Here is a 14,701-nt window from a genome sequence, read left to right as displayed (position 1 = left end):
ATGATCTGGCATGTATCTCCATGCCCAAGTTTAGTAGAATTTTGATTTCTACGTGATTTACCATTTTTTGTTTTTTAATATTTCCTTTATAGAACAAAAGGTGAAGAAATTCTGCTCCTATGTAATCAAAATTCTATTTCAACATTTGAATTGAACAACTAACATACATCTCCTTTACTAAATTCAAAAACAATGAAAAATAACAAGTCCATACCAAATAGAACTTTTGTAGATGACATCATAAAAATAAAAATAAATAAATATTAATAATAAATAAATAATACAGAGCTAACTTCATGGTGATAATCAACCTCAAAGTGCTCTTATAAAATCTTGAAATTTGATTTTCCAATTTTCACTACATCAATTGATTGATGTAGTAATAAGAGCACTTTGAATGCTTCTTTGTATTTAGGTAAAAAATTTCGTACAACTTAATTAAAAGCTGAAACTGATAAAATAAAAAAATAAAAAAATAAAAAAGTGTCATATTAGGTAAAACATCCACAGATGATTTACTAGGCACAGAAACTAATAGGCTTAGCAAACACCAAAAATAAAAAAGTAAAGAAGTATAGATATTGCCAGATATACTTATCCAAGAAAAGAAAAGGACAGATACTTTAAAAAATTGTTTTCCTAAAACTATAAATAGAATTTATAATGTCACCTGAAAATTCCAGGGTGCTGAAGTCTTGTCAAGCTCATTTTACTTCATGAACGACATTTCATGCATATAATCAAGCAGCTGAGGTAATCTTTGGCATCACAGTAACCTTGCCCTTTCACAGTGTGGAAGGGTGGTGGCATCAATATTGAATGCAGAATCAATATTATCTACCATGGCAGCTCAACCCAACATATTTAGAACAAAATTTTGATTTTAAAGCAAAGCTTGATTTAAAACCAGAATGAAGACTGAGTCCAACCTTTCATTTGACTTGATTCTAATTAGGTTAGATTCAGTTTGGCGGTTTCTGGGCAGAAGCCTTACTTTGATTATGAAATGGTCCTAGCTCAAGGTGAAGGCATTGAACAAATATCACCCTGCGTGGATATCAAACTGAGGTTTTCATTTTCTCCAGTTACATCAGTCCCTAAATCTAGACCATGTCCACTCCAATCCATTGAATTGATGACAACCAAGTGATTGATGGCTCAGGCTGAAAATCCACACATCCAAACCTGGGATCATTTTCCCCACCCCCACCCCCCTCCCAAAAAAATAATAATAATAATAACAACAATAATCTCTATGGCCATAATTACACCGTTGATTTCCACAGAAATATTTTCCTGGTGAAAATGGGAAATATTTTCCAGGAACTGAAATTGACCCCAAAACATTTTCATTCAAGTGGCTCACATGGAAAATCATTAATATTTTTTGTCGGCACAATAGTGGTGATTGCCTGATTGGGGCAGAGTTGGGAGGCGCCAACAATGGCAATGAAGGAGATGTGGCAGTAGTGGAGGTGTTGTGACAACAGTGATGGCAGTGGTGGTGGTGGTGACATAAAGGAATGGAGGCATTTTCAGCAGAAAATATTTTTCACCTCTTTTGGGTTATTTTCGATTGACTTGTCAAATGTTTCCCGCTGATAAAGATTCTCAACCACACCAAACACCAAGCAAAAACATTACTGAAACAAACGAGTCATTTAAAAGATTAATTACCTACTGAATTGTTTCAGAGGACTAAAGTAGTTCATAGTATGGTTTTTGATAAATTACTGACTGCTTTTTTAAATGGGGTCAAGCACATGAGAATTTTTAAAGATAGAAAGTAAGATGTAGAGTCTATAGACAAAGTTTTATCCTAGGACCTCTTGCTTTGATACCATAATATATTTACCAATTGTCCCAAAAGCTTGAGTTGATGGGAATTGGTGAATTTACTCTACATTTGTTTTGTTGTAAAATGTTTTTCTGGTGAAAACATTTTCTTTTTCAGGTTTTGGTTGAGTTATTGAAAATGCTCTGAAAATCAATTTTGGTGTTTGGTTGTGTTCCGAAAAATGTTCCGGAAAAAATCAAAATAACACCCAAGATATAAAATTACACATCGAAAACGGATCTGAAAATCACACCCAAAAGAGATCTGAAAAATCTCAAGCATCAATCTTAAAATCCCAAAGATGACAACCACTGTGAGATCCACCTGTGAGAAAGCCAAATACCCACAAGGTTGATGCCAGAGAATTCGCGATGAATCCCACCACCCATCGCCAACAAACTCTATTATCACGAAAGGCCTAGGCCAGTCACCGACAAACCCCAGTGCCATGAAATTCCTCCAATTTTCAGCCTGAGACCGACGTTAGAGACTATCAACCGCCACCTCATTCTCAAAAAAAAAAAAAACCGCCAACATTAACATCGATGTCTCTACAAGAGAGAAGGGAAGAGAGGATGGGGATTTGTGCAAGAGAGATGAAGAGTGAGGGGGGTTTGTAGGTGAGTGAATTTTGGAAAATGTTTTACTAAAAAATTTGGCATAAAAGGTTTTACAAATTTCTATAGAGTCTTCTTGTCAACAGAAAAAATTTCAAGTTTGACCAAATTTTACAATAAAACAAACACTCAAAAATGCAAAAAAATGGAAAATATTTTACAAGCAAACAGACGGAGGGTGAATCACTTAATCTAACAGCTTCAATGATAGTTGTGTCATTGCATAAAATTGATGCAACGACAAGCACTTACCCCTAGTTCAAACACTAACACAATATCACCTGGATTTCAATAAGATTTTAGTTGGAAAAACAAACCATTTACATTTGAGAAGGATAGCAACTTAAAAAGAGAAAAATGTTTACTTTATACAAACTCAAAAGAAGCAACATTGTTTTGCTAGGGAGAAAACATTGGGAGCCATCCTACAACACGTAAACCTAAATACTTACAAAAATATCCCTCAGCCTATCTTAAAAGCAAGGGGATCCTAAATCTTAAATTATCCTACTTGAACAAAAGGCGACGCCTAACAGACTTGGAAAGATTTGGATTTGACACTTTCCTCTTCTCTTTTGAGGTCCCATCACCCTGACTATCAGAAACCCTTGGTAGATCTTCTCCTGGTTTTAACTGAATTTGAACTTTGGTTGAACGGTAGAATTCAGTAATACTTGTGGACACCTCGTGAACTTTTTAATTCTGACTTTTCATTTGTCCCTTCGGATCTTAAGCTTGAACTCTTTTTTCTTTTGGATTCTTTTAATTCCTGCAAAATTTCAAGCACACAGAAATAATCATGTGGCAGCTCCAAAATTAATAAATAACTTTTTAGTTCAAACTTTTTCTTTTTTTTTTGGGTTGTAAATCCTATAGTTCCAGGAATCCGCCTCTCTAAAGAAATGGGGGTAAGGCTACCTACCAATCACCTCTCCCAGACCCCACAAAAGAGGGAGCTTTGTGCACAAAGTATGGCCTTTTTTGTAAATTCTGAAGTTTGCCAAGCCATTTGCAGAAAACCCCAACGAATACAAAGGGAATACCTTCATAGCACATCAAGCAACTTCCCTAAAAGATCTCTTTTCTAGCTAACAACACTCATTGTATATATTTTATACAAGGTAGTGGAATATTCAAAAGCATCTATGGGGGAGTACGTAGTTTTTTCATTGAGTCCAAGTTCTTTCAATTAATTTTAGAGGAAGGGGGACGTTTTTTCTTGTTACGAATTTATGAGAGGGGCAAGTTCTTTATGAGTTCAGTTTTCTTGGGCAAGTATGCTGTCCACTGGCTGTTGAAGAGTATTGAAGAACTTGTTTTAGGGGAGAGCTCCAAACAGTTCTTTCTCTTCAGAGAAGGTGGCACAGCTCTTACTCTTCAGAGGAGCTCCAATTCTTCAGGTCAGTTCTTGCTATTGACCGAGCTCAAGGCTGCTGGGTCTAGGAGATCAATCATCATCCCTGAAGGTATGGAGAAAATGGGCTGGAGGGCTTTTGGTATTGAACTTAGAAAGCTGTTGAATCCATCACACTATGCAGGGGGTGGAAATGGTCCTCCAAAATTTATTCCTCAGGTGCGGAGGTATAACTTGGAGGCACTAAACTCTAGAACCTTTGCTGAAGTGGTGCAAGGCTCTCAAGAAAGATTAGTTGAAAGTAAGCAACCAAAGCAGCTTGGTTTCACAGCCAAAGGTGAGTGGACACAATTAGAAGAGAAGGATANTATTGAAAGCTTATGATCGATGGAATTGGGAGGTCTCCTAGATCTTTTGAAGAGAATGGGCTTTGGGGAGAAGTGGTGTAGATGGATTCGCACTTGCATCTCTACTGTTCAGTTCTCTATTTTGGTTAATGGGGCTCCAGCGGATTTTTTTAGGAGCTCGAGGGGTCTGAGACAAGGGGATCCTTTATCTCCTATGCTGTTTCTGGTCATTATGGAGGTTTTAAGTAGGATGTTGAAGAGAATTGAAGGCGCCGGCCTGATCAGGGGTTTCAAGGCTAAGGGTAGAAGGGGGGAAGGGGAATGTGTATCGCATCTTTTGTTCGCTGGATGATACTATTTTGTTCTGTGATGCGGAAGTGGAGCAGATCCTTCATATCCGAATGCTTCTCCTCTGTTTCAGGCAGTGACAGGTTTGAAGGTTAATGTCTCAGAGTGAGATGGTTCCAATTGGGGAGGTGTATAATTTGCAAGCTTTGGCTGAGATTCTAGGTTGTAGGATTGGACATTGCCTATGACCTATCTCGGTATGCCGCTGGGGGCTTCTCATAAGTCCCCCTCTATCTGGAACCCTATATTGGAGAAAATTAAGCGGAAGTTGGCTGGGTGGAAGAAGTTGTATCTGTCAAAAGGTGGAAGATTGACGTTGCTTAAGAGCACTCTTGCTAGCCTTCCTACCTATTATCTATCTCTCTTTACCATCCCCTCGCATGTGGCTAATAAGATTGAGAAGATGCAAAGGGATTTCTTGTGGGGGGATTCAAAAGCTCATTTGGTGGGATGGAATAAGGTGTGTGCTTCTAAGGCGAACGAGGTTGGGAGTAAGGAAGATCACTACTTTTAACCAGGCTCTCCTAGGAAAATGGTTGTGGCGGTTTGGGGTTGAAGAGAATCGTCTTTGGAGGAGGGTTGTAGCTTTGAAGTTGGGAAGAGTGGGGGGTTGGTCTTCCAAGTTGGGTAGGGTGTCCACGGGTGCGGCTTATGGAGAAGCATCCGGAAAGGTTGGGAGGTGTTAGAAAATTCATTCAGTTCGAGGTAGGGGTGGGGATAGAGTGAAATTTTGGACAGATCAGTGGTGTGGAGAATCACCACTCTATATTCCTTCCCGGCTGTGTATGGGATTGCTTATTTTAGAGAGGCATCTGTGGCCTCTTCTCTGAAAGGTTAGGGTCTGCGGATAGGAGAAGCTGGAATGTTCGATTACTCAGGGACCCAAATGATTGGGAGACAGGTGAGGTGGAGGCTTTCTTCCGAACCTTGGGCTCTAATTTACCTAAATCAGAGCACGGAGACCGTATGAGGTGGAAGTTGTCGAAGAAGGGGGATTTTAACATCCGCTCTTCTATGATAAGCTTCGGAGTCCCTCGCCTATTATCTTTCCTTGGAAAGGTATTTGGAAGGTTAAGGCCCCCCCGCGCGTCTCTTTCTTTGTTTGGACTGCAGTTTGGGAGAAGATCCGTACAGGGGACAATTTGCGGGGTAGAGGCTTTGATTTTGTTGATTGGTGCATTATGTGTCGATGTAGCGGGGAGACAGTGAATCATTTGCTTCTCCATTGTGTCAAAGCTCATCAACTGTGGAGCTTGGTTTTTAGATCTTTTGGATCTCTTGGGTTATGCCAAGATCAGTTGCAGATACGCTTTTTGGGTGTGGAATTGGTTGGGAAAGCACTCCTCTAGCATTTGGAACTTAGTTCCTCTTTGTCTAATGTGGTGTATCTGGAGGAGCGAAACTGGCGAACTTTTGAAGATAAGGATAAAACCGATGATCAGTTGCTAGCTTTCTTTAGTGGCTCTCTATTTGATTGGTCTAGGGCTTGGAGACTCACCTCTAGTGACTCTCTCCCTTTGTTCCTCAATTCTCTTCTTTGTTCTTAGTTTTTGTTGGTTGTTTGTTTTGTTGTTTCTCTGTTTGTTTCCTCCCTTGTATCCTTTGCCTGCCTTATGTAGTTTTCATGAGGTAGTTTCTTGAATATACTTCTTTCTTACTTATCAAAAAAAATTTTATACAAGTAGGTTTAATTACCATTTTGTCCCAACATTTGTCCTGTGTCAAAATGGTTCCTACCCGTTTCAAATGTGTCAATTGGTCCCAAACTTTGTATTGTGTCAAAATAATCCACAAACTTTTACGTGATGGATAGAAAATGCTGACATGACAATAACAATATTAAGACATTAATTTTTTTATGCCACCTAGCTTTCATGTGGACTGCCACATGCCTTATATAAAAATAAAATAAGTAAAAGTCTCAACTATACACTCTCTTTCACACCCCTGCCACCTCAAAAGACACAACTCCTTCAGCCACCAACACCGTGGTATCACAACACAAATCTATAGGCCACTGCAAATACCACTGCCTCGATTTCTCTCAAGATTGACTCCCATTGCAAAGTGACTACCCGTATCACTCTCTCTCTCTCTCCTCTCTCTCTCTCTCCTCAAAATAACTTGTTATGTTGTGGGCTGTGGTTGGTGGTTAATGGGAATGAAGCTTTGAAGATATTGTTGGGTTTGCTTGCTGAACCTTACCTCAAAACCCTAACCCCACCACCACAATAAAAGGTCTCTCTGTCTATCTTTCTATTTATTTTTTTAATTTTTGTTTAAGAAGAAAGTAATGGTTGATATGCCTTGTCATTTTTCTGGAGGAAGATCAGAGTGAAAAGTGAACAAGCACCTTTAGTTCAGCTTACCAGGTAAGTTTTCCGATTGTGCTTTCTCTTGTTAGGTCAGTTTTATTTTTATTTTTTTGTAGTCAGGGAGGAAGAAGCAACAGCGGCTCTGCGGGTGACCCATAGATTTGCATTGCGGTGCCAGTGTTGATGGCTGAAGGAGTTGGGTCTTTGTGGCAGCAGGGGTGCACAAGACAGGAGTGTATAGTTGAGAGCTTTTTTTTTTTTTTTTAATTTTAAATTAAGGCCAGGTGACATTAAAAAAACATATATATTTAATTTTTTTTTATTTTTTGATAAGTAATAAGATATATTGATATCAAAAGGGAAAGACCTAGTACACAGGGAGTGAACAAGGAGCCAAACAGATCAAACACAAAAATTGCAAGAATCTAGGAAACAAAAAGAGAAGGGAAAGATTTGTTTTGCAAAGCAAACAACCAATCCAACAAAGTTCTAAAAAAGAAAAGCTTAAGGTCTGGAATAGATCTCTCAGAATCTTCGAAACAACGACTATTCCTCTCCCTCCAAAGACACCACATTAAGCCATGAGGAATGATGGACCATATATAACCATTTCGATGACGACCAAGCTGCCTTGCCAGCACCCTAACAGCCCCAAAACAGTAAGGGGCATAACCCAAGATACTCCAAATAAACCCAAAACCATAGACCAGAGATCCATAGCAACGGGGCAATGGAGGAACAGATGGTCAACCGATTCAGCATTACTCTTGCACATGTAGCACCAATCCAAAATCCACACCTTCCTTTTTCGCAAATTATCAATCGTCAAGCATTTCCCTAAGGCAGCAGACCAAACAAAGAAAGCTACTCTAGAGGGAATCTTCTGCTTCCAAATACTTCTCCAAGAGAAACCGAAGATAGTAGGACCAGCAAGAATTCTATAGTAGTCTTTCACCAAGAACCCCTTAGCTTTGTTAGGAATCCAACACATCTTGTCCTCACCAAACCCCCTAATAGAAGAACCATAAATGGTTTCCATGAAGCTTGATAAAGCCTCTAATTCTCGAACATGCACACCCCTAAAGAAACTCACATCCCAAAAAGGACACCATTGGGGATTTCATGAGCTCAGCCACACTAGCCTCCTTATTCCTGCAAAATCTGAATAGGCCAGGGTAGCTAACAGCAAGAGGATTCTCTCCACACCAATGGTCAAGCCAAAACTTCACCCTAGACCCATCACCAATATCATACAGAATATGGCGAGAGAAAGAAGGCCAACCCTGACTGATACACTTCCATAACCAACTCCGAAGGGACCCTTAACAGGTCTGGTGCACCAACCCCCCAAAGACATCCATACTTCAACTCTATCACTTGCCTCCAAAGGGCATCCTTCTCAGACCCAAATCTCCAAAACCACTTCCCAAGAAGAGCTATATGAAAAGTCTTATCTTCCTTATGCCTAAACCACCTGAAGAAATAGGAGTGCATACAGTAGCCCATTTAACCAAATGCAATTTAGGTTCATCACCCAAACCGCCCCATAAAAAATTCCGCTGAAGCTTCTCAATACGGTAAGCCACACTAGCAGGTATAGGAAAAAGAGAAAGGAAGTAAGTGGGTAAATTAGAAAGGGTGCTTTTGATAAGAGTGACTCTACCACCCTTGGATAGATACAAGCGTTTCCAACCCACCAATTTCCTTTCCATACAGTGCTTTTAAAATTTTTGTTAGCCACGTTAGCTTTATCTATCCACCACTTAACATTAGGGACTAGTTTCAATATTTTGACACAATACCAAAAGGTAAAGGACTAAACTGACACATTTGAACCATTATAAACCATTTTGACACATAAGGCAAACATTAGGGACCAAAATGGTAATTAAACCTACAAGGTATTATCACCAACTTCTTGCACATTCATCAATGCCTTCTCTTTTATTTAGTTTCTTGTCTTGCCATCCATTAATCTCTACAACCTTGTATAAGAAACTGAACAACAATACTTTCTAGGCATTTCAGCTCTTGATAGTCCTGAATTTTGGCTGTAAAGCACAATTGCCAGTAAATCCACTCTCATTTTCTTCCTTAAATTTGATAAATTAATAGTGATGCATCTTTTTTAAATTATTTTTCAAAAGAATTTCTCTTTACCTACACTGCTCTAATTCTACTAATATATTATTCTAGCCTTGTCCGTACCTCCACCTTAGCACCTCCTTTCACAATCAACCAAATAAATATAACAGAAAGTCATCTCTATTTTTCTAGGCTGTCAATATTCACCATCTCTTGTTACAACTTACAACTCCTAGCTTTAATAATCCAATATAGCAGATATTCAACAAATGCCAAATCCAACAACTAACTAGAAAATTCTTGACATTAACATCCTCATTTTACAATAACTAAATTAAATTATAACCATGACAAAATCCAGATAAGAGGGGGTAAAAAGGAAGAAGAAATGGCCAAGATAAAAAAAGAGAGAGAGAGAGAGAGAGAGAGAGAGAGAGAGAGAGAGAGAACACACCTTTTCATGCAAAAATCTGTCAACTTCTTCTGGAAAAGCAGCCCGAACAATGTCCATATTTTCATCTGTCAAAAGGTAGCAGCTACCCTCCTCAACATGAATCCTGGGGCCCTCAGACTCGTCCCCTAAATCAAGAGATTCATCAACATCCACAACATCTTGTTGCATATCAGACTCCTCAGAAAGGATTGAATTCATAATACTGCCCAGGGCAGGCACAGCTTTTTTCCACCTGACCACATAGAATTGATGCCCATATCTTATCTTCAGACGCTGTATAGATTCAAACTCATACTGTCCATATAACAAAGTTTTTACAGGATTTATTGCCATTTCTCGTAAGAACACAGTGGACAACATAGGAAGCATCATCCGCCGAATGTAGGATGGCTCCCAGTGCTGATGAAAAGCTAAGAAATCAACAAGCATTTCAGTATTCGGGCTTCCCCATGATATGCAAGGACCAACTTTTTCTGTACAAAAATTCAAGAATCAAAGTTACAGAGCATGGCATTCTATAATCCAAAAAATGTATACAAAATTATAATAAGAAGCAAAACATCTTAACACAACAAACTTTCAAAATATTGATCTTTTAGTTTTTCATTTAGCTTTCCCAGGGCCTGAATACTGGGCTGAACAACAGAGAACATTGAAAAGGATCATGAGTAAAGGGCAACCTTCCCCTACTAAATGAGCATCCCCCCTTCCCCTTTTCACTCCCACAAAGAAGAAACAAAAGATTCGAGCAAATTTTTAACTGAAAGCAGCCATTGGTTGATTTGGATGGAAATATTTAAAGAGAAGTGTTTGAATTTCAGTTCTTGAGTTTAAACAACTTGAGTAAATAAGAAAAAGACAAAAATTTTACATTGATGAAATTCATGAACAGAATTCAACATGTGGATTTGAAACGATTAGGTGTAATTAAATCCACAACAGCACCAGTATTTTTGTTAAAGCAACATCCTCAAAATCCAAATCCGTAATGTGTAGTTAAAATTCATACTAAGCAAGTTATGCTATCAATAGTTCTTCATATCCATTTAAATCCTCAAATCAAGTTGCAACCTATATTTTAGATGCAGGAACACATAGTCTAAGGAGAAATGTCCAAGAGTGTTTCTTTTTGTTTGTGTGTGTGTGTGTGTGTGTGTGTGAGAGAGAGAGAGACAGAGAGAGAGATTTACTAAAAATAAGTAACTACTTTTTGCATATGGGAAACAATTAATTTAATTGACTATTTAAGCATCCTAAATTATATTCAATGCATGCCAAAAAAGAAGTTCACGTCAATATCACTGCACTAATTTACTGAAGTAACAATTAGTTATTTCTAGCAAAGACTCATGAATCCAAACAAACAAACAAACGTACCAGTAAAATCACCATTGTTGCTGCACAAATACATTTTAATAATCTCATCATTGGGGAAATTTGACTCCATAGCTATCTTGTTGCAAACTTTTATTCTCCAATTTTCTTGCTTCTTCTGTTCCTTTTCTCTCCGATCCTGCCATTTAGACACCATTTAATGCTTTTAATAAGAATTGAATAAAACACACATCGCACAGAGACAAGAGAAAAGTATTCGCAACTCTTTGACTATAGGTATATAAGAAGGTATCCCAAATTGTCACTACAACAATTATGAAAAGAAAAATAAAGTAATGGCAACAACTAAGGCCATACCATATCACAGGAGGAGCAATCACATTTAAACCCCTCCGGTTTTTTCATGCAAACCACACCACTACTAGTACTGCAGTATTCACAAGAAAACTTAAAATGAGCTCTCTTGCTGCCAGGATGTCCACAGAGGGAACAATGAGAACATTTTATCTTCAGTGAGCTCGCACTCGAGACAGGTACACAATCATCTAAAGATTTTATAGCACCTTGAAATATTGGACTATCTCCACTGCCTATCTCATGTAACCTGCAAGAAAGTATCAATCTCAACACAACATCATCACCAAGTATTTGTGTAGAATTTTAAGAAAACATTAAACCAGTTAAGGAGCACACCTATTCAATATCTCATCTTCAGAAAAAGCTTGTACAAAACGTAGAGCAGTATCAAGCCCAATGCCTTGCACTCCATTTAAATCATGGTCATTTCCAACCAAAAGAGAGATGGCTATCAAGTGTTCCCTCTTTAACCCAAGGCCGGCTTCAATATCTGACATATGGTAGCATTCAAATGGTTCCTGCATACAATGAGATTCTCAAACTTGCCAAAAAAAAAAAAAAGGATGCTAAAGGCAAGACAAATTCGTAAACAACAAAAACTATACAGCCAAACTCAAAAAGTCAAAATATAAAGGTACATCAACTGATAAGGGCATGTCAATTTCCACATTAAAAAAAGTAATTGCTGTAAATCAACTGATACGAGCACAAAGAAATCTTTGAACTACAAATACCACATAGATGTAATTGCCTTATGAAAAAAGTGATTGGATGGCAATTCAAAATGGAACCTAATGCTCAAATGGGGCACAAATAACCTACTAACGCAGCTGTACTTACTTTGGAATTGGGCCGAACAAATTTTATCACACACTTAGCCCCAAAGAGGAATGCATCACTGTCAGCTGTGACACATGCATCTACGTAACCCTCACTGTCCAACTGTGCACACAGTGCTTCAGCCTCTCCTTTTGCTTTTACTACAGGCATACCAAATAGCTCAAGCAGTTCCTATCAAGACACAATTAGTAAATAAATAAAAGAGGGTTCAAAAGTATCATCAACAAATCAAAAGAAACTGTATAAGCAACAACCATCTGGCAGGTAGTAGAAAGAGTTCTAACACGAGATATAAAATAAATTGATGATAAGAAGAGCTAAAGTGATCTCACACTTTGATTCACAAGACACAAATGAAGCAAAACAAGGATGAAAGCTCTTATTTGAATCTTTTAACATCATTCAGTTTGTTCATAACAAACAAACTGTGTCATCATAAGGTATTTTACTAGACTTTAGTTCATAACATAAAGGTTTTTTTTTTTTTTTTTTTTCTAAGATCATATGGGGGACTCTTCCCTAGTTCACATAAGCCCTCCTCTGGACATTAAAATATAGACATAAACATAGCTAAGATTATTAAAATTTTCAATTTCATTCCATTTCTCCATTTCCTCAGCAAGCAAGAGGAGAATTATCACTGAAAGCGTGAAACACTGCTGATTGAAGCACAAAACAGAAAGACCATAATTCCTACACATCTAAAAGCTGGATGGAAAGCATGATAAAAGAGACAACCCACCACACACTCTTGAACACACTTTGAAAATGCTGTATTCCTCTCAATTGAAACACCCTCTTCAGCCACAGGCAAATCTGACAAATCAATGCCAGAAGCATGAAGGAATCTTGCAATCCTTGCCCGTGATTTCAGTGGCGATGGAGTTCCATCAGTGACAAAGACCGGAAATGCTCCAAACTGCAAAAATCTCAATGCAGTTATTATCAATTTTTTTTTTTTTTTTTAAATTATAATGATTCTTTGTAATAAAAACTAGAAAATAAAACAAAGTGATTGTTTTAAAAGTTGGAGATTTCATTGTTAGAGTCATAAAAGAATGACCCTCCATTTTAATAAGCCTAACATAATCATTCAGCTAACATGGCCATCTGACAAAGAAAGGAGGGTCACGTTAGTTTGACCGCTGATGTAGTATATCACAGTTGTTTTTTTCTTCGCTTGGTAATTAATTTACTCACGCATACAAAGAGACGTGAAGTCGTGACCACCCCCTTCCCCCCCAAACCTCACCTGTAACCCCATACTTTTATTGGGTGAAGCTCCCGTTTGGCCCAAAGAACATTAGCAACATAGAACATTACTTACAATCATTACATTGAGAGAGGTTTCATGGAGCGGACCCTATAAGTAGGACTAATGCTTAGGGGAGTTGAGGGTTTTAAAATATATATGTATATTATTTCAAATAGCATAATGCTCCTTTTGGTTTCTGAGATTATTTAAGAAACAACTAGCGATTACAATGTTAATAGATATCACTCTCTTTTCTAAGCATCCAAAGAGAAAAATAAATAAATAAATAAAACAAGACAATATAGGCTACAAGATAAAATTAAAGAACTTTTTTCAAGAGAAGAGAAAAAGGGCCAAAAGGGTCTCTGTAAAAAGCTTTAGTAAACCAAAACATGCACTACAGAGCCCAAAATCTTATTTTTCTTGGAAACCAAACAGGAAAAAAAAATGTACCTTGGAGAAAAGATTGATGGTACGGAAGAAAGTGAGCCTGAGGTGTGGGTTTCTGACACGGGCTTTGATAGCGGTTTCGTGCTGGACGATCCAGAAGGAGAGGTCCACGGCGACCCGTTTGTTAACCAGGAAATCTGGGCCTTCGAGTCGGGCATAGGGTTTAAGCAAGTCCCATAAACCTCCAACCCCCATTGCTTTTTTTCGAAGTGGGTTTCAGAGAATATAGGGGACTAGAGGGTTGGTGATGGTATGGACAAAAGACTGAGAAAGAAGCAGTGGCTGAAGCTATCGAGGTTTCATTGGTTCAGACTTCGGAGAAGAAGATGAAGAGGAAGAGAGATTTTGGTTTTTGTGCCGTTACGTAACGGGTCAAAAATTGTGAGTTTTGGGCTATGTTTTTGGGCTCCAAATGTTTCTGCCCATTTAAGGAGGTTGGAACCACTATTAATCAAAGCCCACATTTGGTTTCAATATTTATGAGTTTTTTTTTTTATATATAATATATTGATAAGTGGGGTAGGAAACAATATTTTTTTTATTTATGAGAAAGGGGTAGGATACAATTGAACTACAGCGTTCCCAAAATTGATGAGAGTTATATTTAACGATCACTATTGAAAAAATAAATCTAGTATTATTTGTTAAAATCACATAGTTAAGTTAATAAGTTAACAGTATCCCATAAATGATAATAATAATAAATTAACAGTAAATAAACTTGCCAAAAACACGTATAATTTTGGAATAATTTATATAATCAAACACATTAAAAGCATCACTTAAGTCATTCATAAAAAAGTCGAAAGCATATTGAATTTTACTACCAATTGGCAATTGTTGGGTATTATTCTTTTTGCAAATACTTTTTTTTTTTTTTGAGGGACTTCTTTTTGCAAATACAAGTAAGAGATTTTAGTGTTTGGGCTATGAGTGAGTATAGAGGGATTTGGATTTGGAAAGGGAGAGGACTACTCCTATTATGTAGTCCAACAGTGATAGTGTATAACATTAATCCAAACCATAAGGATAATTTTTGTATTTTACTTTCTATTTTTTTTTTTTTTTAAAGATTTTAGGACCCAAAGAAGATGTGTAAGAAAATAA

The 14,701-nt window shown here is 37.6% G+C and overlaps 1 protein-coding gene across 1 annotated transcript; it reads right to left on the bottom strand.

The window, feature by feature from the left end:
• Nucleotides 1-2,712: 2,712 nt before the first annotated feature.
• LOC112025349 (flap endonuclease GEN-like 1) lies at nt 2,713-13,970 on the bottom strand. The gene is given in 9 exon segments (XM_065777660.1): nt 2,713-3,144; nt 3,146-3,223; nt 9,358-9,830; nt 10,735-10,870; nt 11,050-11,296; nt 11,386-11,567; nt 11,890-12,060; nt 12,632-12,808; nt 13,598-13,970. Coding segments are annotated over 9 exon segments (1,839 nt in total). The 5' UTR covers nt 13,790-13,970; the 3' UTR covers nt 2,713-2,961.
• Between the last annotated feature and the right edge of the window lie 731 nt (nt 13,971-14,701).

This window comes from Quercus suber, unplaced genomic scaffold (genome assembly GCF_002906115.3).
Source record: "Quercus suber isolate HL8 unplaced genomic scaffold, Cork oak 2.0 scaffold_161, whole genome shotgun sequence".
In the NCBI taxonomy this organism is placed as follows: domain Eukaryota; kingdom Viridiplantae; phylum Streptophyta; class Magnoliopsida; order Fagales; family Fagaceae; genus Quercus; species Quercus suber.
The sequence above is the reverse complement of the archived record's forward strand: the minus strand, read 5'-3'. Positions and strand labels throughout refer to the sequence as shown.